Here is a 25,492-nt window from a genome sequence, read left to right as displayed (position 1 = left end):
TTTACATAAAACTTTATTCTAATACTTTTTTTTTGTAAAAAATAAAACAAAATTTAAAGTATTATTAATATAAAATAAGTAATTCTCAACATAATTTAGTAATATTGAACTGAATAAACAACATGTTAATATAATAATAATACATGACTAAATAGTCGTGTAGAACCAATTTTTCACCTTCTACAATTGCATGTTCCCCAAAATTAAATTCATCTAAACTATGAATTTTTTTGTTTATATTATGTACTATTCATTTGTAATTATATTGGAATAAAACCATTTTATATGCCTAAGTCTATTTTTTTTCCTCAGATGTTCATTTTTTATCCATATTTTTTTATTGCAAATATAATTCTTTTAGGTTTTAAATCTGTGTAATGTTAATCACAAAATATATACCAAAAAAAGCTGAATTTAGAGTGACTTTCATATAAGGAATAATGTCTCAAAGTGACTTTCATACAAGAAACAACGTCACTTTTTATTAAACATATTTTATGTTTCTTTTTATTACAATTAAAATTTATAATTTATTATAATTTTTTGTTTTTAATGTTATTATTTGTCATGTGACTAATTAATTGTTAATCATTATGTTCTATAGTTGCATTTTTTTAATAATTTTGAATAATATGTTAATAATAAATTCAAATATTACCTAATTTTAAAAATAATTAAAATCAGAATTACAGTATCTTTAAAAAAACTAAAACTGCACATCATTTTAAACATGTTAATAATAAATGACATTACTTAATTTTAAAAACTATAAAAATACAATTAAAATATTTTAGAGACCAAAATTGTCCAAAGCTGACCAAAATTATCCGAAATCAACAAAAGTTACGAAACGATGCGTTACAAGATATAAAACTTTGTAGCAAGGACCCCTGTGAATTTGGATACTATACTATGCTCGTTACGAGAAACGAGCGTTGATGCAGTGCCATTGTTGATGCATGGTGCATTTGGAACCTGAAGAGAAGAGAAGACGGTTGAGTGAAGAAGTGGTTGGTTGGTAGATCATGATGCTGGATTTGGGTCCGTTCTCGAATGAGAACTTCGACCCGAAGAAATGGATCAACTCGGCGTGTCAGAGTCGCCACCCTCAGGATTCGTTGGACAAGCACCTCGTGGACATGGAGATGAAGCTCCAGATGGTCTCCGAGGAAATCGCCGCATCGCTCGAGGAGCAGAGCGCCGCCGCTCTCCTCCGCGTCCCCCGCGCCACTCGTGACGTCATCCGCCTCCGCGACGACGCCGTTTCCCTCCGTTCTGCTGTCTCCTCCATCCTCCAGAAGCTCAAGAAGGTACAAGAGCACTAATTCCAGATCCGACTAGGTTTCGGATTTCTCTTCTTGTTCACTAGGTTTCGGAGCGTAGATATCCTCCATCGCATTCTGCTTAACAATGAATTAATTATGATAACTGAATAGTAGTTTTGGAATGCTTTTGATTTCCTCATAGATCCTGGTAGAATGTGTTTGGTAACTTAGGCGCCATGATGCACCGTGCCTTACGCTATTGAATGATCTGCAATTCTGATCTAGTCATTGAGATCTAGTTGATAGCAAGCACCTATGAATTTGCTTTCACGTTTTCTTTTTCGTCCTTAATTTTCGTAGGCAGAGGGGTCATCGGCTGAATCTATTGCTGCTCTTGCCAAAGTTGACGTTGTCAAGCAGAGGATGGAAGCTGCATATGAAACGTTGCAGGTAGGGATTGTAATTTGCGTATTGGAAAGTTGTTAGCTCACATTGTTGTAGTTCGGTGAGATTTTCTATAATGAGGCAAATTCACTTCGATCACAATTTAATGACAGGATGCTGCGGGATTAACTCAATTGAGTTCGACTGTGGAGGATGTATTTGCCAGTGGAGATCTCCCTCGTGCTGCAGAAACTCTAGCAAACATGAGGCATTGCTTATCCGCAGTTGGGGAGGTACTATTTTTGTGCTCCGGATACATAAGAGGTGTCTGTGGCTGCGGATTTATGTTTGGGTTTTATACTTTTTTGTTTTCACTTACCATCACTCTCCGTATTTAGGTTGCTGAATTTGCCAACATAAGAAAGCAACTTGAAGTCTTGGAGGATAGGCTTGACACGATGGTGCAGCCTCGTCTTACAGATGCGTTATCTAATCGCAAGGTTATAAACATGTAGATTAGACTGTTAAACATGTTCTTACATCCTATGATTTGCATTGAATTCCTTGTCTTATCTCTTACTGTTTTTATTCAGGTTGATGCTGCTCAAGATTTACGGGGAATTCTCATTAGAATTGGAAGGTTTAAGTCTCTGGAATCACAATATATAAAGGTTCATCTGAAACCAATAAAGCAGCTTTGGGAAGATTTTGATTCAAGAGAGCGATCTAGTAGGTTTGCAAATGAGAAGAATGAGATGGAGAGGACATCAAGTGGCAGTGATTTTCAGTCAGTTTCGACTGCAATAATATTCTCCAGTTGGCTACCAAGCTTTTATGATGAACTACTACTTTATCTTGAACAAGAATGGAAATGGTATTATTGCAAGCATTAGCTTACATTGTTTTTACTGTTGAACAAATGTGCAATTAAAACGGGAATAATAATAATAATAATAATAATAATATAACATATTTGTTCTCATCTATATGTCCTGTATTAACAGTGGCCAGTTAATTTTCAAGATTCTTTCATGCAAAAATGGTTGACATTACCATTAGTTCTGTACCAAAAGTCAAAACTTGGTGCTAATGGATTTTCATTTTCCATGCCAGCCTACTGAAAAATAAGCTACCACAAAATGATACTAACTGAAGTAGCATAATAAAAGCATTTGAGTTGTTGCTTGCAGGTGTATGGTTGCATTTCCGGAAGATTATAAAACTCTTGTCCCAAGGCTACTAAGTGAGACTATGATGTCTATAGGTTCCAGTTTCATATCCCGTATCAACCTTGCCATTGGAGATGCTGTTCCAGAAACAAAAGCACTGGCTAAAGGTAGTTCTTAGATCTTTTGGATGGTTTCTTGTTGTAGAAAGATGTTAGATTTATTTATATATTTTTTATTTTTATATTTTATTGCATATAATATAGTAGAACTTTTCACTATATAACAATGGTTAACCTCTTTGATCTTTTAAAGTGATAATGGGTTTGAGACCCTGTACATCAGGCTGTCTCCTGTATGTAAATAAAAATATAAAATAGGTGTAGCTGTTGTGCTCCATGGAAAACTATATTGGTCATTAGTTCTTGTTCCAATGAATTGTTCCTTCTGCTCACGTGCAGAAGTACAACATAACTTGTAGTTTACATAGCTATGTAAGAAAAGAATATTTGTGCCATGTACTACAGTGATGCCCTATATATATAACTGATCATACTTTTCTAATTACTGTATCTTTATTAATGCTGAGTTCCTTGGTCCCTTAATCATTTATCAAAATGGATTCTGAAATCTTATATTTCATTCCTTTTTCTTCTCTCTTCAATGGCCTTTTGAATTTGATTTAAAACAGTATTCTTGAAGAAATTCTAGGTTTTAAGTTTAGAACTGTGATAATTCAGTGTATATCTTTCTTTAAGCAAAAGTGTGTGATAACAGCTAACTATTTTGCTTTGTGTTAATTCTAAAAGATATTGATATTTTAACTCAGGAATCTTCATGTAGGTTTACTAGATATTTTAGCTGGAGATATGCAAAAGGGTATTAAGATTCAGAGAAAGCATCTGGAAGCCTTGATTGAATTACACAATATGACTGGGACTTTTGCTAGGAATATTCAGCACTTATTTTCTGCCTCTGATGTTCGGGTTTTAATGGATGTGCTGAAAGCTGTGTACTTGCCTTATGAATCGTTTAAACAGAGGTAAAAACATTTTAATTTAAAGCATAATTGAAAATATTTGATAGATTATGTTTGTCTGATTATGCATTTTTGGCATATGGCTTCACTATTAAGAAAAAATTGGGTGGGTCTATGGGAGAGAATGTTAACATCATATCTCACAATTTATGTCTCAAAAAATGTAGAAATATAAATTAAGAGGAACAAAAAGACATCTTTTAATAAAACATTGGCCTTTTTGGCTGGTCTTTTGGTTTGTCATACTCATTATTCTGATATATATATATATATATATATATATATATATAATTATACATATGTATGCATAAAACCCTTTTCCAAATCCTAGAAATATCCAATTTTATCTTTACTCTATTCTACAGGTATGGACAAATGGAGCGTGCCATCCTTTCCTCTGAGATTGCAGGAGTAGATTTAAGAGGAGCTGTTATTCGAGGGGTGGGAGCCCAAGGTGTTGAACTTAGTGAAACAGTTCGAAGGATGGAGGAGTCTATTCCCCAAATAATTATACTTCTTGAAGCAGCTGCAGAGAGATGCATTGGCTTCACTGGAGGTTCTGAGGCAGATGAGCTTATTCTTGCCCTTGATGACATAATGCTACAATACATTTCCATTCTGCAAGAAACTCTCAAGTCACTGAGAACTGTCTGTGGTGTGGATTATGGTGGTGATGGTACTGTTAAAAAGGAGATAGAGAAGAAGGATGGAAACCAAAATGCTCGGAGAGTTGATTTGATCTCAAATGAGGAGGAATGGTCCATAGTCCAAGGGGCGTTGCAGATCCTGACAGTTGCAGATAGTTTGACAAGCAGATCTTCTGTATTTGAAGCATCTTTAAGAGCTACTCTTGCTAGATTGAGCACAACTCTATCTTTTTCTGCATTTGGTTCAAGTTTAGACCAAAACCAGACTAAAAATATTAATGTAGATGGGGAACCGTCTTTTGGTGGAAGGGCTGCCTTGGATATGGCAACACTGCGGTTGGTTGATGTGCCTGAGAAGGCCAGGAAACTCTTTAACCTTTTAAATCAGGTATTTATAAGATTAGCTTTATTTTAGTCTCATTTGTTCTTTTTCTTTTGATTTAGAGATAGATAGAAGGGATAGTGAATAGATTTTTAATTTGAAATTGGGAGGATATAACCCAGTCCTTTTAACATTCTGTTTTTGAATATTCCTTTCTCCCTCCATGCAGTGCGCTGGAATGTTATGATGATTTAACTACCCCTATCCCCCCCTCCCTAAAATGTTAATTATTCACATTGGTAAATATTATAATTCAACAAATTAAATAAGCAAGATTCTGAAGTCAGAGTTCTTATGGATTTGGTGTCTTTGCACATTCCTTTAATCCCTTAGTTTTGTGTCCCTCCTTATACATGCTTCTACCATAATTTTGCTGAAAAAGAAGTGGAAAAAACATTCATTTTTCTATTTTCTTTATATAAAATTAGATGTTTTGCCTGCAAAAATAGAATAGCTAAAAGAAAAGGAAAAAATGTTTTCTTTCATCGAGTTCTTGTAAGCTGAAAATGGTTAATGCAAATTTAAACCTGAACTAAAATTTATTCCTTTGGTTTTCAAATTAAATTAACTCCCCATTTTTATTGAAAAAATGAATGTGATTCATTGCTTTTTAAAACCACGAGATTACGTTGGTGTTCCTTTTGCTGTGTTGACATTCATTGCATGTCACTTCAGACACTTTGTCTTTTTATTTTCTGGTCTTACATAAAGCATCTCACTGTTTTTTGCAGTCCAAAGATCCCCGATTTCATGCACTTCCCCTTGCATCTCAAAGAGTTGCAGCATTTGCAGACACAGTTAATGAACTTGTATACGATGTCCTCATATCTAAAGTACGGCAACGCCTTAGTGATGTGTCCCGTTTGCCAATTTGGTCATCAGTTGAGGAACAAGGAGCCTTTCCCCTCCCCACCTTCAGCGCATATCCACAATCCTATGTCACCAGTGTTGGTGAATATCTTCTTACTTTACCCCAACAATTGGAGCCACTTGCGGAGGGAATTTCTACCAACGAAATCAATGATGAGGCACAGTTCTTTGCAACTGAATGGATGTTCAAGGTAACTCATAATATAAAGGAATATCAGTGTTAGAATCAATGTTTCATTTTGTCAGCCTGTTTGTTTAAGCTTTTTTCACAAAAGATCACTTTTTTGTTGGTGTTATCCTTTTAAAAAAAAAAATCAGAATATGAAAAAAAAGGAGTCAGATTTCTGATTATTTTGAGAAGCTACTGAGTAACTTTTTTGAAAGAAAAAAAGTTTAATTCTCCTTTTGGTTCCTATAATTTCTTAAATTTTACCTTTTAATCTATAGGTAAAATTGTTCTATTTTAGCCTCTATGCATATCTTTTTTTTTTTTGAAGTTTCTGTATTGTATTGCTATAGGGACTAAAAATGAATGTTTATAAAACTAGAGATTGGAAGGAAATAAAAAGGGTATGTATAGGGTAAAGTTCATTAAACTTTTGGAACCAAAAGGATAATTATAACAAAACCAAATAAACTGAAATATAACTACCTTTTAAAATGAAAAGCGTTTTCTGTAATTGCAACCAAACAAAAAATAGCTTCTTCTTTACATAGAATCTCCCTGTAATGTGAATTAAGTGCTTCAGCATGAAGATAATATACTTGTCATGGCATCAATTTATTTTCTGCCTTGATATACATGTTTAGACAGCCTACATGATGCTCAGATAGCGCAGAAATGTTACATGGCAGTAAAATTTATCCCAAAAGTAAGACATGACTAGTTCCCAACGTAAGTAGATGGATGAAATGATGTAATATAGGCTTGTGCATTAAGGAAGGATTATTTTCCTCCCCTTTTCACCTCAAAATGATTCTGGCCTTGGTATCCTTCTTAGACCGTAAATTTCTATTCTCTCTGCGCATTAAATGACTAATGACGAACTTTTTTCTGCTGCGTTAAATTTTAGGTTGCAGAGGGCGCAACTGCACTTTACATAGAGCAGTTACGTGGGATTCAGTATATTTCAGATCGTGGAGCACAGCAGCTATCAGTCGATATTGAGTATCTTAGTAACGTGCTTTCTGCTCTGTCAATGCCAATTCCTCCAGTTCTGGCTACATTCCAAAGTTGTCTTTCTACACCAAGAAATCAGCTAAAAGATCTTTTGAAGACAGATCCAGCCAACCAACTTGATCTGCCAACAGCAAACCTTGTCTGTAAGATGCGCCGACTGAATTTGGATTCTTGAATGTTCCTTACTAACTTAAAGCAATTGAGCCCCTTCCACCCCTCCTCCTTTTCCAAGGAGGTTCTTTTACATCGGCAATGCCTACTTCTTGTGGATATTTTTTTGCCTACCTGCATATTAAATTTGTAACTAGTTACAAAAAGGATACGATCTGCTTTAGATTTATTGGAGAACTGCAGAAGAGAAAGATTAGTCTGTCGGCATAAAAATGTATTATTATTATTGCTTTCTTTCCTTCGCTTGTAATGCGTTTGTATTGGAAGCAAATCTACGAAGATGCAGCTCTTGCGTGAAAATAATCTTCCATGTCTCCTTCAACCCTTTTGTTTTTTTTGTGCAGATGTCTGATTTTGTTCAAATAAGTTTAACAAACTTGTAAACTTATTTTAATGTTGAAAAAATAAATATAATTCAATGAGAGAAATTGAACTATCGAAATACAAATTGAGAAGGCCAGTTACACATTGTTGAGTAAATTCTGAAAGATTAAAGGAGAATAGATCTTACGTGATATTTCACCATTTTCACGTAACAAGGTAGTGTGAAATTTTGTATTCTCATTATTTAAATATTAAGTAATTGATATTATGTAATATTATAAATAATTATATTCATAATTATTTTACCGTATATATGCATATTATACAAAGACATAAAAGAGACAATAAAAGTTGTTGACTCTAGTTGACAAAATATTTTACCTTTTCTATTGATGGATTACATCTAAGCAAGGTTTTATCAAAATTTGTAAATAAAAAAGTATATATCAAGAAAGAACAAAAAAATTAAAATAAAAAGATTTACTTTCGGAGAAGTATCTTCAAGTGAAGTCTAGCATGGATTTGTATATAGAAATGTACGTAGAATACATAGGAAAAGATTTTTGGTGCTTTTATTAGGACCAATGTGTGAATTTATTTATTTGCAATAATTTTTACTTAAATTTAGTATCTCAAATTTTTATAATGTTGCAATGTAGTTCTATCATTTTTTTACTTAAAACATCCATGCCCTAAATTGGCTAGATGTTCATTTTTTTAGTAAAAATTTATAGATAAAAATTGCGGTGAAATCAAAGTAAAATAATAAACGTACAATTCAACCTAAAAAAAGTTAAAGGATATTATTTTTTCTGAATGTAAATGACCGAATGATAAGCTTCGCGGAACAAGAGGAAGTGCTTGAAGTTGTATTGCTATGTTGAAACAGATTCCAAGTATAAACTGATTTCTAGGTAAAAGTCTCCGATTCACCGAGTAAAAACCCATGTAGAAATTAGAAGTTCTTGCACTTCCAAATGTCTTTAAACGATTATATTTATTCGTTCAAGAACAATTGAAAGCAAATATAAATTAGAAACATAATTTAAATGCGTGCTAAATTTTATAATAAATATACTACGTTATAGATAATTGATTTGAATATATTACTGTACTAAACAAGTACTTAACCGATGGTTAGGGACAACCATTATATGTTTGGCACAAGCTCGTGCATTTGCTACCACTACATATTTGTCGAACAATCGAAAAAAAGAAAAAGAAAAAAAACATTCTCACACTCGCTTGTTGTTAAATCGTTCCATGACTTGCACTAGGCAACTAAAAAGAGTTCAAACACGAGGGCGAGCGACTTGACGCAACATGAACTATTTTTTTTATTTATTGCAAAACTGGGTTATTGCTCCAAAAATCGCTCATTTTATTTCCTTGAACCTTTACAAGAATTAAGAACGCATGTTCAATGTATGTTCATCAAAGATTTGAGTGCCATTTTGAACAGTAAAAAGCACATCGCTTTCTCCATATATCAAAAGAATAAGCAAAATTTTCTTATAACAAGAGGCGATTGTTTTCCTGCACACCAAACAATCTAGCCATCAAAGATCACAAGGATATTTGTGTTCCTGAACACCAAATTAAACGTTGATATGATGAGAGCCAATTACCTCCAGTCACCCAGACAATAAAGGTAGAAAGTTTGTTCATGAAAGGAGACATTCTGCATCCCAGTTCAACGAATGTATTTCATACAAATGTCAATAATTCTGCAATCGAATCACTCGGCAAAGACAACCAAATCCTTGTATTTGCCAGCCCTTTGAATTTTCAATTCAAACAACACTTATGTAAATCAAATATTTTTATAGAGGATGATACGTCATCATCCTGTAATTACCATTCCAAACCAGTTCCCAATTGAGCACTTTTTCCCCATCGGAAACCCATATTAAGAATGGCATCAGGAAAGTAGGGAATAAAAATTAGTTCTCCATTCAATATATGATCATATCGGATGATATCACACACCATATATATTATAAATATGATGCCATGGATTTGGGAGATAACTAACAACAGATTCAGCAAGTTTACCTATATCTTCTAAACTGGTGCCTTCGGAATGTAGTTCAATGTCAAATTCATGTCAGAATAAGCAGCATTTTTTTTAAACCTGTGTTGGTTTATACCACCTTAAGAAACAAATGTAATGAAACAAAAAAGAAAAGGGAAAAGAAAACAAAAATTTCTATGCTGAACAAATATCAATCTATTTGTCTCAAGGTATAAGATTCACATGTTACCTCAATACAAGAGTAAACCATCCCCCTCGGCAGCAATGACAATCATTCATGTAATTTTGTGTCTGACATCTTAAATCAATCAATTGATTTCCAGAAATGAGGGAAAAGAAAGACTACACACAATGCTTCAGAGATGAATCATCATAAATAACTTAAATCAAGGTGCAAAACAAATTGTAAGAAAAGTTACAACAGTGAAATACCTACCTCAACCCTTTTCTCCATTAATAATATTGATGAAAGGGAGATTGTATAGTCTCAACAAAGCTCTGAGATGGGAAAAGAGTAAATTCACCCTTGATGGAAAAAAAAAAACTCAAGACTCCAAAAGCTCATATTTATGCAAGTCTTGGGATATTAAAGACTACCTCTTTTAAATTCAAATTCTGACATCTATCACGAAATTCCACTAATTTGAGCAAACTGGACTTCAAGAAGACCTTCTGTAGCCATGCTTAACAGGGGAGCGTGACCTGCTCCGATCACGGTACCTGTCTCTACCTCCGTTTCTTCCATTCCTCATCCTATAATCCACCCCCCTTCCCCCATCTCGATAACCTCTAACATCATGCTCCCGAGACCTTTCACGGTCTGAGTCTCTATCTCTATACCTATCCCGTTCCCTATTGTGATCTTTATCACGATGCCTCTCCCTATCACTTGAATCACTTCGTCTCCTTCTCTCATGGTCCTTCTCCCTCTGTTTCCTCCGTTCCTCTGCCTCTCTTTCCCGAGCTGTTCTTTCCTCTTCGTTAGCTTTCTCTTTAGCAGTCTGAAAAACAATACCAACTTAAATCAAGAAATATTTTATAAATATTTTAGTGTAAGTTGGTTCAAGACAACAAAACTCACCTTAAACTCATTTATGAAGTCACGAACCATGCCATAACCAACATGTTGCTTTCCTGTAACATGAGACTGAGTCCTTTCTGCAGCATCATTTGCAACAAGAAAAGAACCACATATTTCACAGAGTGCCATCTTCTTCTCCTGACCAAGGATCAACACCTTGTCATTTTGAGGTTGTGTTAAGGCTGTCTTCTCAGCATTAAGTGTCTCTACCTGTAAGAGAAAGTCCCCGGAAAAGTAAATTAATCAAAAGTTCTTCAGATCTGCAAGAGGTAAATCTTTAGATGTCCATTTTATATGCAAGGGAAAAAGGTATTGCATTATCTTTAGCACCTTTCTCATAAGAGCTTCAGCTTCATCAACCTTCCCAGCTTCACCAAGAGATTCAACTTGTTCCAGCAGATTCTTGATTTTCTCCTCCAGAACAGATAACTGCTCAGATTTTTCAGCTGTCAGTGGTGGTGGTGGTGCTGGCTCTACCTCTTGAGCAAGACGTTCCCGCCCACGTCTTACCCTTCTATCCAAGTCCATCACCTGTGATTATTACAGAAAATACAAAGAGTGATTCATCAACTAACAAACAAGAGTGTTGGGAGGGTATGTCAACAAGTAAGTGACCTACCAATTTCTCACAAAATTGAGCAAGTTCAGCTTCAAATTTGGGTACATATGCATCATGTCTTGGTGATTTCTCAAAACTGAAGTTACCAACACAGTAAAACTCATTAAATCTAAAATTCAACTACATAGTTATGGAATAATCTAAAAACAATGTATTGAGACTTGTAGTTTCACTTATCAACATATTTTGGAGTCAAATGTACAGAAGGCAAAGAATAGTAAACTTGGGAAAAGAAGCAAGCATCAGTAAGGTCTATATTGAACATACGACCATAGCACCAATTGAAGCAGGAATCATGAAACTTATATTGAATACGGTATAGTCACAGTTCCTCACTATTTCTGATCTACCAAACCACACATCAACATTAACTTCCATTCATTTCTCTCCTCTTCTCCACCCTCTTTCTCTCCCACCAAACACAGCATAAAGAAGTTCCATACAACTCGTCATTAGATATGCATTACAAAACCTAAATTATATAAAAATACATTTAAATGTGCACCTTTCTTTCAACTTTGGGTCATGAATTCTCGGGCAAGGTCCTGCATACAAATTTACGCGCATTAAGCAAAAAGGGGAAAAAATGAAATCCGTCAAGGCAGTCTCAGACATTACAATAAAGAAGATCCCTATGATTGCCCAAGCAATTCAATTCAACAGATATATTACTTACGAATTTATTAACTAACCTCACTCAAAGCTCACAAAAAACGCATGAAACAGAACAACACACTAAAACGAAGCCATTCCGATTCGCAGAGTGCGACAATCTAATAATACATGAAGTAACAGTGTAGCTGAATTGAAATTGAATGGTTATTGATGGAATTGAAACGCACCGAGATCACTGCGCGTGTTGACGAAGAGATCGTGAGGGCAAAAGCGCACCATGTAGAATCCACACACTTCCTTATCGTCCCACGACACTTCCTTGTACCCCTTTCTCTCTTCCTCCGTCAAGTTGCGCGCTAAGAAACAACAAAACGAAACAAATTAATGCGTTTTGAATTGGAGTAGTGGATTCGGTGAATTGAGAAAAGAGAGACGTACCTGCACCCATGAGTTCGTCGAGAAGAGCTCTCTGAGCGTCCATGCTGGGAAACCCTAATTCAAATGAATTCCTCTCGAAATTGGAATGAAAGAGTTGAGAAGAAAGGATTGGGAAATTGGTTTATAGAGGGTAGGGTTTGTGGTACCGTGTGAACACTAGTTCTTCTAGTTAAATCGACAGTTACCACTTTCCTCTTTCTTTTCTTTTTTATTTCTTTATTTTAATCTTTAATATTTATTATATAAAACTAAATTATATTTTTACTAGAAAGATTGAAGTATTTCGTATTTTTAATAGTTATATATAAAATATTGAAAATATAAATTTTTTTTATATTAAAAGAATAGTTAATCATTTATACATTGTCAGTGAAATTTTTTCACTAATAATTAATTATATTTTTTAATTATGTCATGTCATTGTAAATATATTTATTTTTAATAGTGACATGATACAATTAAAAGATATAACACAATTAAAAGATATAATTAGTTGTTAATGTAAAAAAATTTATAATTACATACTTCTATATTTCTTTTATAGTAAGTATAAATTATGAAGTGACATAAAATCTGATAAAGTAATTAAAAATATAAAGAATTAAATTGGTGTAATTAATTATTGATTAAAATTATGAAGGAAAATGAACTTGAATACACTCATTTGCATCAATCAAAATCTAACTATTTGCACCCAGTTAAATACAACAAATTTTAATCGAAGATGAGAGTTAAATTAACAAAGCTGTGAAGTCTCCAAATTTGATTTATTGTGGACTAATTTTAGATGGTTATTAAAATGTAAAATATTTATCCAATTTTTGTGTAGATCGATTTTAACTTTTCGTGGGGATTAACATTTTTTGTGTGAAATTATTTGAAGTAGCTATTTTTTATAATTACGTTAGCAAATCAAACTTCATATTTTTAATGTTATTTTTTTTTTTAGGGAAATTTTTAATGTTATTATTGCTTTGTAAAACTTTAACTTCGTATAACTATATTATGTGAATGCATTTATTTCTTTATTCACAGTTGTTTCAAATTTTGTTCAAAGTTTATTTGTTGTGTTGGAATATACTTTGTTTTATTTTCGTATTATTTCAATTTCAATACCACTGTATAGAATTCTGCTAATACAAAATTCTATTTTCATTCTATGTCTTTTCAAACGTATTCAATTGATCTTTTATATTTTTCAATAGGTTCAGTTTCGCCTTTTATCATATCGAAATCTATTTTAACATATATAGTAAATGGTCAACTCGGGTTGATTTAACATTGACCATTAGAAATTTAACAGAAACAATCATTTAAAGTCATTCAATATAAAGGACTAAATTGAATTTTTTTAAAAATAAATGATAAAATTAAATTTTTAAAAAAATATTAAAATTGTAATTTAGCACATTAAATTATAAATTATTAATTTTATAACACTATTAATATTTTGTTTAATCAATAAAACATATTATAGCCTCTTTAATAAGATTGAATCTAATTTTATATTTATTTTTAACTCTCAACTCAACAACTACTAATTATCTTCGTTATTATGATATATTAGTTATTTATTGTAGAAGTTAACGAGTTTATCGTGTACAATTGTTTATGATTAGATAATAATACAAAATTATTTTATATTATAGATATATAATTTATTTTCTCATTATTAAATTAATAATTAATAATAAGTATTTTTAAAATTAACTTGGTGATAGAACTTCACACCGTAAAACCAATTATATGTTTTTTTTTTAATCACATTCATGTGGATCAATCAAAATGAATAGTTACTCAAAACATGATTGTTTTAAATGCATGTTTGGTTACTCGAAATATTATATTAAATAGACATAAATAAATAAATGTGCTTTTAAAATAAAATAAGTCAAATATATATTCAAAGTTATCATAACGTTTGCATGTTTCTTTATCTATATTTATTTGTATTGTGTATAAAACAATTTTAAGCTAGTGATCTATTTATCTCATGTCATTTTAATAACGTATTTCAAACTGAAATTTTATATTTAGAATCTTCATTTATCAAATGTCAATTTATTAGTAGAGTCTCTTTAAAAATCATGTGTCATATTCTTCATTTCCTTTATTTTAGTTAAATTAATAATTAATGTTAGTTCATAAATTAAAACTCTTTATCTCATCCATACTAGACGACAGTCGATTAACGTTAAGCATAAACAAGTTTGAAGCTCTTTACCTTAATGACATTATGTGTGAAAAAAATTGTGTCGAATTTGATATGCTAAAATAAAATGTAATATTCTAAGTTGTTTAATGATTTAAATATGGTGACTTGTGTATATAAATGATGTTATATGATCATAGTTCATTATGAATTGATCTATGATAATGCATGGTGATGTTTAAAGTTATTTATAAATGAGAGTTGACGAAAATGATTAAAGTTAAAAGATGTATGTAGTAAGTTGATTTAAGTTGATTAGTTGTATAAGCATGTGGAGTTAAATTACATGTCTTAATTGAGATACACAAAAATTATAAGAGAGTCAAGTTTTCTTAAAAATAAAAATACCTCATCGTGTAAATAAAGGTTGTGATACTCTAAGAGCCAAAGTTAAAGATATTTCAATAAGTAAGTTGACTTTTTGATGGATAGTTATTTTAAAGTTGTCTCCTATAAGTTTTATGTGAAACCATATAGAAGCCAAGTTAAGACAACGTGTATGAAATGAATAACCGGATAAAGTATGAAATCGATGGATAAAAAATCTTTGATTGATTACTAAAAAGGTGCATAATATTTGGAAGGTAGTTGACGAAATAATCTTATATGAGGCTTAAATATGCATCTGAAGGTTATGATAAACTCGCACCCAAGTTGTTTTATCATATTAGTAGTGCTAGACTTTCCTAATTTAAGTAGTGAACTTGAGAAACGAGTTTAAGTTGTTTACCAAACATTATAAGAGATATAATGTTGTATCTACTTGATTTGGTTGCGATAAATAAAAAATAATGATTTGATAGGATTAAATCATTTAAACAATTTACCTTTATTGTGGGAAAAACTTCATATGTTGATATACGTGACGTTGCATTAATTGATTAAAGTTGTGTGTGCTAAGGTGAAAAGTTTGTATCATGGAAATTATTATTTATATTGTAAGTTCTATATGAAGGTTCAGGGACGGAGCCAGGATTTCAATACTGGGGGTGCCATATAGGGGGTGCCATATAGTAATATACATATGAGTTTATATTAAAAATATGAGTTTATATTAAAAATAGGGGGTGCCATATAGTAATATATATGTATATAAAAAAAAATTAAAATTGTTGGGGGGGCCGTGGCACCCGTAGGTCCCCCCTTGGCTCCGTCCTTATGAAGGTTGAAAGTTGTACTTGTTGATGATATGTTGATGTTGTGTTAAACTAATTGAAGGTTGTTTAAGTTGTTGGTATAGTATAAGTTGTACATGTATATTGTTGTTATGTTGATTCTTTCACAAGCTCGCCCTCTATTCTTCTTGTTGTTAGACTACAATGATTATACTTAATATGAGAATATGACAGGATTGACTTGGTGGATGATCATGTTGGGTGTGACCTATCTTGTGTTTACTACTCTGATGTAACGATGATTGTGTGGAGACGCTGATCGACAGTAAGGTTGCAATGTATACAATTTAGCACATTTGATATTATATTGTATAGGTGTACATGATTTTGTATATGTATATATTATATCTTTTGTAAGAGAATCCTAAGGTAGTTAAGTTTATATATATATATATATATATATATATATATGTGTGTGTGTGTGTGTATATGTATATATAATTTTCATCATATAGTGTTGTATTATATTAAGTGTAGAGATCGGATCATTAACAATTTTTTTTAGAATTTTATAATTATGCTACATTATTTTTAAAATTAATAAGATTAACTTTATAAAATTATTATATATATTTTTTTATATTTAAATAAAAAATAAAAACTTTAATTTTATTCCGATCAACCATTAAAGTTTACCCGTAAATAAATATTATAAGCTTTAATTTTATTTTCATTAATCTCCAAACTTATTTTTTTACAAATAAACACTTTCAACTTTAATTTTATTTTTATTGATATTTACTATTTATTTATTTTATAATTTTTTAATCGTTTCAGAATTAAATTACTTATCTTAAATGTCATTTATTTATTTATTATTATTATTTATTACAATTATTTTCAAACATAATAAAAAAATACGAATTTAAAAAGAAAGAAAATAAGAGAATAATAAAAATATGTTTATTTAATTTTTTTAATTTTATGATGTTTTAATATATATATATATATATAAGTAATATATAAAAAATAATAAATGAGTGTGATTTAAAATAAATTAATATTTCATTCTCTCATAATAGTTTAATATCAATATAATATAAATAATAATTATTTACAATAAGAAATAAAATTAAAAAATTAATTAAAAATAATCTATCTATTTGCAAAAAAAAATTGAAATTTAAAGATGAATAATAGCACAATTAAAAATTAAAGTGTTCACTTTCTAATTAGATAAAATTTAATGATTCATTAATATAATATTAAAGTTTATAATGCTTATTCATAAAAGAAAATCAGCAGAATTCAATACTATTAGATTTTTCTTTATAAAACTTAATTAAGAACAATTGTTAGACTCAATTTATATTGTCTAACATATTAATTATTTTCAAATTAAAATACTCCTAATTTGATAAAACTACATTAATTATAATTTTTATTAAAAAGTACACTAATTAATTAGAAAAATATGACTATTAAATAAGAGAGAGTAATAGTTTAAAACATACACTTTAATTATTAAGAAAATATGTGATTTTTAGTTAAGAAAAAAAGTAGTATAAATATATTTTTTAACAAAATATAAATAAAAATTTTATTTATTAACTAAATTTTTTTTATTTTTTATCTTAATATACTAGCAATTATCATGATATATATAATATTCTTTCCATTTTTTAATTATAGTCGTTTTGATATTATTATTATTATTTATTTATTTTATTTTTACTTTTAATAATTAATGTATGTTTATTAAATAATATATTTATTTATTTTTAATATATTTATTTATTTTTCTAACCACTTAAAAAGTATAACAAGAAAATAAGTAATAAATACTTTAAAAATTAAAATATTAATTATTTTTTTTAATTTTTGTATGGAGGAATTATTATTTATAGTCAAATTTATAAAACAATGGGCTTTTACTTTAGTGGTATATAATACGGTTTTATGCGTTAATTTTGAAAAGTAAAAGAATTAATTATCCTTAATAAATAATAAATATGAATGAAAGAAAGGCATGGCATAGGGCGGTTGACTAAAGTAAGCAGCGTTTCCAACGCTGTTTCCTTGGTTTGTGATAGACGAGATCTACACCCGCGATTCCTCAGATCTTCAAAGGAGCTCAGATGGAAGAAAGGAAGCAATCACGCTATGTCAAACTCTCCAAAGATCAGTCACCTCTCGAAGATATCACCCCTGGCGAACTCAACCAACCAATTCAGGTTCCTCAGGTACCTTCTTTTCCCCAATTTTGTAACCAAATCTTCTTCAAGGGCTTTAGCTAACTAGTTTAGCGTCAAATTTTATTTATTTCGTGGTTCTATGAGTTATGTCAAAGTGGATATTAGACCTGCACATTTTCAATCACCTTCCAACCCAAACCCACAATTCAAAATTGGTATTAGAGTTTATCCTAGCATTTGTTATCAGGCCAAATGTTCAGTCTTGCAAGTTTAATTTCACGTTTGAGGTGTTTAATCCTTGGCACAAGGGGTGTATGTTATATAAATATATCTCACATTGACTAATGGACCCCTTGTCAATGTGGGTAGTGGAAAGGTGAGAAGAGTGTATACAAGGGAGGGATATAAGGATAATCCTTACGAGTTATTTTTGTAGGATTGAGTTCGGAAGAAATTCACATTCTTAAGAGCAATCCGAGGAATTAGTTATGCAGCTTCTGTTTTAACTTCTAAATTTAAAATCTCGCGTAATAGTTATGGAGCTGTTAGTCACTGCAATCTGAAAATGTTAAACTTGTGCCGGTATTTCTTTGGGGTTTTGAGTGACTTTTCATCTGCTTATGGTTTTTGATACATTTCAGTTGGATGTTCGCAAGTGCCCTGAATGTAGACAGCCGCTACCTGAAAGCTATTCACCTCCTGCAGATGAACCTTGGACGACTGGGATCTTTGGATGTGCTGAAGACAGAGAAAGCTGTAAGTTAATGCATGAACAAGCTCTCGAAATGTACTAGAATTGGGATGGTAGCTATGATATATTCTTGTTTAGTCAGTCAGCTGGGATCTCGGGAATGATCATTGTGTTACTTTATTAGACTAGATTGCAGATCCATGAATTCATTTAATACTAATTAGTTGTCAGGTCAGAGACTAAAGTGATAAGCGAGCATCAGTATCACATAAAATAAAATTTCATTATAAAATATTGACTTCCTTTGACCAAGTCGTTTTCTTACTATCAAAATATATAAAATACTTTATTTGCTCAATTATGGTTGGGCTATGCTTTAAACTTCGATGTGAAGGATTTATAAGTATGGCTCTGGCAGGAGTTTGCGTTTGTACATTGCACTGACATTTGACTTGCTATAGTAGACAGTTGCTTCCTGTTACATTCTTTTACCTTCATTGCAGGCTTGACTGGACTGTTTTGTCCTTGTGTATTATTTGGGCGCAATGTAGAAAGATTGAAGGAAGACACTCCTTGGACTGGGCCATGCATTTGTCATGCCCTTTGTGTTGAAGGTGGCATTTCTCTGGCTGTAGCAACTGTAGCTGCAACTTCCATCTTTCCTGCTGTTGACCCGGGGACTGTATGTCTCATTTTTGAGGGTTTAATGTTTACTTGGTGGATGTGTGGCATTCACACTGGTCAAGTTCGGCAATCATTACAGAAGAAATATCACTTGAAGGTAATTATACGAGCTTGTCCTGTTACAAAACCTACTTCTATTTTCTTTTTGAGCAAAATATATGGTGATAAGATAATTTTTAGGTATTTGGATGCATATTTTGAGATAATTGGTAAGGAAACAAAGATAGACTTTCTGTCTGTAATCTTAGTAAGTAACCATGAAATCCTGATAAACTTTGGGAACTGTTTTTACAATGCTACAAGACCTGGAAGATGGAGAGAGAAGCTAATGTTGCTGTTGTGTTGTATGTCATCTCTTCGCTCATCTAGTGTAACTGGAAGATTTGCTCTCTTGTTTTTGTATGATGGCCTCTGCCTTTAGGGACAATATCATATTTTTCATCAGTTCTGATAACTGGAACATCCATGCTAACATGGGGTTAGAACCCCGACATTAGGCAAGGCCACCACAAGATCAAATGCCTGATGGCTGTGATTAGCACAGTGGAGTGAGTGGAGAATATCAGATGGTCAATTTAGTCAATATAGCTTTTATTGTGTTTCCTAGGAGCATGATACTTGTGTTAATTGTTTCCAGTTTCCTCTGATTTCCTTTGATTTTTATACATGAAACTTGTTTTTAAGGACTGCTTACTTATTTTTATGATTGCAGAATTCACCGTGTAATGCATGCTGTGTGCACTGCTGCTTGCACTGGTGTGCCTTGTGTCAAGAACACAGGGAGATGAAGGGACGGCTCTCAGACAATTTATTTTCAGAAATGACTGTTGTAAACCCTCCTCCCGTTCAAGAGATGAAGTCCACCACCGAGGACAAGGAAATTCCCGAAACCTCTTCACCTAACAATAACGAGCATACTGAAGTGGAGATACAGGCTGTATAAGCTATACAATACCATTGTTAATACTTAATACTGAGGGTTGGGGGGTAATGTGTTTATTTTAATAGAGGATTTTTTCTTTTCACCTTTGACGTTGAGTTATTTCTTCCCGTTTCTTTGGACATGTCACATGTAGGTGTATCACATACATAACTCTCATCGGCTTTAGAGATCCATATTATTATATACCGAATCCTTAATTTTGAATTTGTTTTCCGGCTTAAAATAAATACATTATGCAAGAGTCTTATCTTTTAATTTTGTTTTTGTCATTTATTTCTTACTGTCCTGGGTCAGAACAGATGTATAAAGTGCGGAAATTTAATTAAAAATTTCAGCCTCTAATTGATCGTTCTGGTGATGTTCAATCTCAGGCAGTGATGAAATAAAATGAAAGGCCATCTAATATTAAAATGTAGTTAGTTTTGCTTCTTATATATGTTGGATTTATTAATGTACAGGAACGGGGATTTAGTTCGAAAAACATTGTCAGACTAACTAATAATCTTTTATGTATGTATATGACTCATCCAATGTATGAATGAAATAACTATGCAACGTTGCTACTTTAGCTTGACTACTTACACATGCTAACAAATGGTTAATTTTATTTACAGTTTTAATAAAACAGTACGTTAATAGATATAAAATTAATAAATATACCTGTACGTTAATATTAGTAATAATAATATTGTACTGTCCCGTTTAAACTCAACTGAGTTACTCTGAGTTGTGCTATTGGACGTCGTCAGGTCGTTTGACGTGGCAAAGCCTTGGTCAAGGGTGGACCAATAAAGGAACAGCTCAGAAGGAGTTTTTGGTGAACTAGTGGGGAAGGATATAATTAATCAGTAACTGAGGGACAAGAATGTAATCTAATCCGATTAATAGCAAAGAGTTACCACTCTTATCCCCAAAAAGAGATAAAAAAAAATAGTGAGGAGCGAGAAGCTTGGACGCTGAGAACGGGTTGGAGTTAATACTTAATACATCTCATCAAAATAACACCTCGATTTTTTATAAATACAAATATGATTCATAAAATTTTATAATTATGTTTAATTTTTTAAATTTAATAATATATAATCATCCAAACAGTGTCGCATATGACAAAAAGTTGTTACTACAGATGTAACAATGTCACAGTTCCAGACCGCCCAGAGAAATGTAATAAAAGAATGTAAAGATTTATGGGTAGAGAAGACTTAGGATGATAGAAGCATGTTAATCTATATTCAATTTTTGATTATTTTTATAATTTTTTTTTTTTATAAAAAAAATTAATTATCAACAATTAATTAATAATTATTTTTTTATCCGTAAAAAAACTCTACTTATAATTTTAAGAAAATAAATTAATAATATTAAATTAATGAGAAAAATATGATATATTATTAAATTTTTTTCTTGATATGAACTTTCATAAATAATATAAAGTTTAAAGAAAAGTTTGACTTTAACTTTTTTTCCTTATTTTTTATTTTTTAATTCACTTTTTATTTTTTAAATCGTGAATTGTAGTCTATTTTATTCGGTTAAAATCTTGAAATTAAATTATGAATTTTTATTTTTCTACCGTATTTTTTTAATATGTTATTATTAATGATCCATTTTTCAATGTATAGTGTATCTATGTTTAATTATTTTTTTTAGTAATTATTTGTTTAATTGTTTGTATATTACCTTTTTAAGTTTGAGAATTGAAATGATAAGTGATACTCAAATAATTATAAAGGCATTATTTCTTTAACTTTGCCAAGACACTAAAAAACTCAAATTGATCCTGATTTTAATTAATTTTTATATATTAAATATGAAAAATTATCTTGTGCAATAATTTTTTTTAGGAGTCATTATCCCACAGTAATATTTGTAAAATTCTATAAATTTATTTTTAATTAATTTTTTATTTATTATATTTATTTATAAATTAAATTTTAATATTTTTATAGTAAATTTATCAATAATTAAATTTAATATTATGACATAATATAAATATAAATTATATGTTCTATATCTAAAATATAATTAATATATTTAAAAAGTATTTATTTATATAAATTTTAAACACAATTCATATGTTTAAATATAACAATATTTATATATGATTTATTATAAATTTTAATTATATAATAAATATTTATTTTTGAGAGAATTATATAATAAATATAAACATTTGTTAGTTGTATATAAAAAAAGAAATGGTTTGAATGGTCAGGATTCGTGCGGTTGAATTTCAACAAGAAAGAAATAAAATCATATTTTCCACACTAATTATTCAATATTATAAACAAGATTATCTCATAAAGGCGGCTGGTGAACATTATAAAACGTAACAATAGGGTGTTATCATTATCTTCTGTACCTATCCATATCTTTTTTATTTATCATTTACACTCTATCATATGGAATCATATTATTTTACGGGTTAAACCAAGTCAATTAACCGACCCAATTAATAAACTATAGCATTTCTTCATTATCGACAAAATCTATATTTTATTTAATAAATATTCAAAAATCATTAATGTTTTCAAATCTCAAAGTTTTAATTTAAAATCTTATATGTATAAGAATAATTAATTTTAAATATTATTTTTTTTATTATTTAACAATTTAAAATAAATTTATCATCAAATCAAGTTATATATATTTTTTTTTAAATTCCTGAAATGGTAAATTTTTAAAAAAAATCCAAAACAAAGTAAGTCGTATTTAAAAAACACGACTTTCATTGTTTTTTATAACCACAAATTTAAGTTTTTTCTTTTCTTTTATTTTAACAAAATTAATGTTTAAATTTACGAGTATTGTTTTTCTGTATTTTTGGCATTTGAGAGTCAGGAGTCTATATATGATCAATATGTTTAATTATTTTTCTCTTATAGTAACTTTAAAATAATAATTTTATGTAAAATTAAAAAAAAGTCTTGTTTACTAGTAAAAAATTAAAAAAAGAAAATGTATCCCTTTGAAGGATTTTTAATATTTGGGTAGAAAAGGCTCCTTTTAAATTTGAAACTAGTTATGAATTTTGAGTGAGGGAATAGCAGTGGAGTATTCTGGTAAGATTGATATATCATATAAGATAGTGGTATGATTGAAAAATAAGATGAAAAAAGATAAAACGCAAGGCGTGTATATAAATAAAGAAAATAATAGGAGGTGATTTGTGATGATAATCAGAATTATTAATTGTTATTATTATGCGTTGGATGGGTAAGGGAATTTGTGTGGGCGTTGACTGTGTGAAGAAGGATCATATTCATAGTCATAGTGACTACTGCGGGTGTGGCCTATGCGTATCCAATCATTCCTCTTCCTTTTCTATGTCATCTGCTCCGCCCTCCTTTCGCCGTAAAACTCACCGGAGAGTCATGGGAGACGTCTTCTACGGCAACGACGACCACCGCGAGATCAACGATTGCATATTCAAGCAGGACGTCATGGAGTCCATGACAACGCAGCGCAAATCCAAAGACCTCAAACGCAGCCGACAAAACAAGAACTGCTTCAACCTCCGATGCTTCGAGTTTCTCACGCTTCTCCGCGCCTTCGTCAACTTCTGAGATTCATTCCTCAATCTCCTTGTAATTATTATTTCCATTTCCTAAGTAAGTCCGATTGTACAAAACTCCTCAAATTTTTTATTCATCCGCAATCTTTCATCCAATTACTTCTCTCAATTCCTTTTCGTTACAGCGTTGCTTGATTCATCGCCTAATCCTTCAGAATCGTCTTCCATAGATGCGATCGATTTTGTTGATTTGTTCTTCGTCTCGTTAATTAGTTGTTGCGGTGTTGATACAGTTTTGTTACTATTCGCCGCTGGTTAGTTTCATATACACGCAATAATGATGATGAAAAAAATTAGCATTATGAATTGTGATTTTGCATTATTGTTTAATTTAATTGTAGATTAATATGTGTATTAAAGTCCAGAAACATTCGTCAAAAGAAAAATAGTGGAGAGAATATATATTAAAAATTAAGTATGAATTATTGAGAGTGGGAATCACCCAGCGAACCGTGACATAAAGTTTGGTTCGCATAACTTTTGTTTGTTCGGAACGTGATAAATTATGGTTATTTCATTGTATAGTATAGGAGGTGTCACAAACAGGGATCAATCCCTTGTTTTGTAATTATACAAACGGCGATGACTCCTTGCCAGATGTGTAAATTATTTAATTTAATATATTAAAAACAATTATTTATTATTCTGCAACTGATAAATAATTAGCGTAGCGGTATAGTTGAAGCTATTTTAGTTTGGGAGTTATATCATTAATTAATTTACAAACAAATTCATAAAAATATGTGAACTTTTTTAATTACCTTCTTATATAACTGCAATTATCTACCCGTTTTCATAAATTATTCTAAATTTTTTCTCTCAATCAAATATTTTTTTACATGATTTAAATTTGATATCTTATTTAAAGAATTTGAGTCTATTTTATATATTTATATTTTTTTGTTTTATTTTGTAAATTTTTAAAAATGAATTTTACCACTTTATTTATGCTTTTAGATGTTCTAATTGTTTTTATATATAATTTCATTCAAGATAAAAAAAAAAATATAGGAACACACTGTCGCTATCACTTGTAGATAACTAGACCAGATATAATTCAATTCGTGTACGTCTCCTCTTCTAGTTGATCTTTCTATCTTGTGTTTTTTTCTGCAACAATTAAGTATAGCACTATTTGTCAAGAATTTCCCCTCGGCTAAGTATTATTGTTTAAATTTATTTAATGTCAGACATTCAATTTATTCTATTAATGATTTTTACAATATATTTCGATGCATTATAGTTGAGAATAAGAGAGTGGCAATTAAAGCTTTAGATACACGTTCTAGAAATATTTTGTTTTCTCAGTTGAAATCAAATTCAGTATAAAAAACTTTATTACAACTTAAGTTTTTTAATCAACCAATTAAAGAAAATTTCATTAGTCTTTGAAATATATCTATAATCTTTTAATAATGTAAAGAGAGACCTTCTTCTCTCCAAAAACTTTTTTCAAAGTTTTATATTAATTAAGTTATATTTTGTCCAAAAATTACTTCCAAAACTTTATATTAATTAAATTATATATTAATTAATTATTAAAAAAATAATATATTAATAATGAAATAATATTTTTGAAAAATAAAAAAATATCAATAACATATAAAGTGAATAACTCCTCAAATATTACTTTGTAAATAGCTATGGACAGTTTTAAGTAAATGTAAATTAAAAAAAAATCTTTCATTCAAATTTATTAAATAAATTTTCATTTAATATTAATATTAATATTGGAAATTATAAAGGTATAACAAAATGTACAAATTTGTTTTTGGTAAAGATAGGAAAAATTACAAAGATGGTCGCAATAAGGATTGAACCTAGGTCCTCATATTTTTAATTACCTCATTCCTTCTTCACCT

At 30.4% G+C, this 25,492-nt stretch overlaps 3 protein-coding genes and 1 long non-coding RNA gene across 14 annotated transcripts; 3 read left to right on the top strand and 1 right to left on the bottom strand.

Annotated features, from left to right (window-relative positions):
• Positions 1 to 858: 858 nt before the first annotated feature.
• On the top strand, positions 859 to 7,407 carry EYE (conserved oligomeric Golgi complex component-related / COG complex component-like protein). The gene is made up of 10 exons (XM_020359025.3): positions 859 to 1,310; positions 1,626 to 1,715; positions 1,823 to 1,942; positions 2,048 to 2,149; positions 2,243 to 2,523; positions 2,840 to 2,985; positions 3,659 to 3,857; positions 4,220 to 4,889; positions 5,615 to 5,944; positions 6,827 to 7,407. Exons 1-10 carry the CDS (start codon positions 1,026 to 1,028, stop codon positions 7,106 to 7,108), a joined length of 2,505 nt encoding a protein of 834 aa, XP_020214614.1. The 5' UTR covers positions 859 to 1,025; the 3' UTR covers positions 7,109 to 7,407.
• A 1,378-nt stretch (positions 7,408 to 8,785) lies between these two features.
• Positions 8,786 to 12,378, bottom strand: LOC109798622 (LUC7 N terminus domain-containing protein). Of its 11 annotated transcripts, none has more exons than XR_014428674.1 (10): positions 12,217 to 12,378; positions 12,006 to 12,134; positions 11,669 to 11,708; positions 11,164 to 11,239; positions 10,875 to 11,075; positions 10,545 to 10,754; positions 10,061 to 10,464; positions 9,900 to 9,988; positions 9,693 to 9,817; positions 8,786 to 9,562 (listed from the first exon to the last, which is right to left on the bottom strand). XR_014428674.1 is itself a non-coding variant. In XM_020358952.3 (7 exons), the coding sequence occupies exons 1-7, from the start codon at positions 12,257 to 12,259 to the stop codon at positions 10,123 to 10,125; spliced, it is 1,041 nt and encodes a 346-aa protein (XP_020214541.1). In that variant the 5' UTR covers positions 12,260 to 12,378; the 3' UTR covers positions 8,786 to 10,122. The 11 variants fall into 11 exon arrangements, 1 of the variants encoding a protein (XP_020214541.1); XR_014428675.1 differs by having other exon boundaries at positions 9,693 to 9,805; XR_014428676.1 differs by having other exon boundaries at positions 9,693 to 9,754.
• Positions 12,379 to 17,565: 5,187 nt separating this feature from the next.
• Positions 17,566 to 20,260, top strand: LOC109798259 (cell number regulator 6). The gene is made up of 4 exons (XM_020358466.3): positions 17,566 to 17,786; positions 18,380 to 18,494; positions 18,933 to 19,210; positions 19,826 to 20,260. Exons 1-4 carry the CDS (start codon positions 17,682 to 17,684, stop codon positions 20,054 to 20,056), a joined length of 729 nt encoding a protein of 242 aa, XP_020214055.1. The 5' UTR covers positions 17,566 to 17,681; the 3' UTR covers positions 20,057 to 20,260.
• A 2,377-nt stretch (positions 20,261 to 22,637) lies between these two features.
• LOC145950875 (uncharacterized) lies at positions 22,638 to 24,281 on the top strand. Its single transcript, XR_014428708.1, has 2 exons — positions 22,638 to 23,667; positions 23,756 to 24,281. It is a non-coding gene; the product is annotated as an uncharacterized LOC145950875 (long non-coding RNA).
• Positions 24,282 to 25,492: the final 1,211 nt, after the last annotated feature.

Source organism: Cajanus cajan, chromosome 8, assembly GCF_000230855.2.
Source record: "Cajanus cajan strain Asha chromosome 8, NIPB_CcT2T_4, whole genome shotgun sequence".
Lineage (NCBI taxonomy): Eukaryota > Viridiplantae > Streptophyta > Magnoliopsida > Fabales > Fabaceae > Cajanus > Cajanus cajan.
The sequence above is the reverse complement of the archived record's forward strand: the minus strand, read 5'-3'. Positions and strand labels throughout refer to the sequence as shown.

Bases quoted from the DNA above. Each gene is read 5' to 3' on its own strand.
- EYE (XM_020359025.3), top strand. From the start codon at position 1,026: ATGATGCTGGATTTGGGTCCGTTCTCGAATGAGAACTTCGACCCGAAG. The intron at 2,150-2,242 runs GTTATAAACATG...GTTTTTATTCAG, and splicing joins ATGCGTTATCTAATCGCAAG to GTTGATGCTGCTCAAGATTT. The intron at 2,986-3,658 runs GTAGTTCTTAGA...ATCTTCATGTAG, and splicing joins AACAAAAGCACTGGCTAAAG to GTTTACTAGATATTTTAGCT.
- LOC109798259 (XM_020358466.3), top strand. From the start codon at position 17,682: ATGGAAGAAAGGAAGCAATCACGCTATGTCAAACTCTCCAAAGATCAG. The intron at 17,787-18,379 runs GTACCTTCTTTT...GATACATTTCAG, and splicing joins AACCAATTCAGGTTCCTCAG to TTGGATGTTCGCAAGTGCCC. The intron at 19,211-19,825 runs GTAATTATACGA...TTATGATTGCAG, and splicing joins AGAAGAAATATCACTTGAAG to AATTCACCGTGTAATGCATG.
- LOC109798622 (XM_020358952.3), bottom strand. From the start codon at position 12,259: ATGGACGCTCAGAGAGCTCTTCTCGACGAACTCATGGGTGCAG. The intron at 11,709-12,005 runs GTGCGTTTCAAT...ATTTGTATGCAG, and splicing joins CAACACGCGCAGTGATCTCG to GACCTTGCCCGAGAATTCAT. The intron at 11,240-11,668 runs GTGCACATTTAA...TGGTAACTTCAG, and splicing joins GACCCAAAGTTGAAAGAAAG to TTTTGAGAAATCACCAAGAC.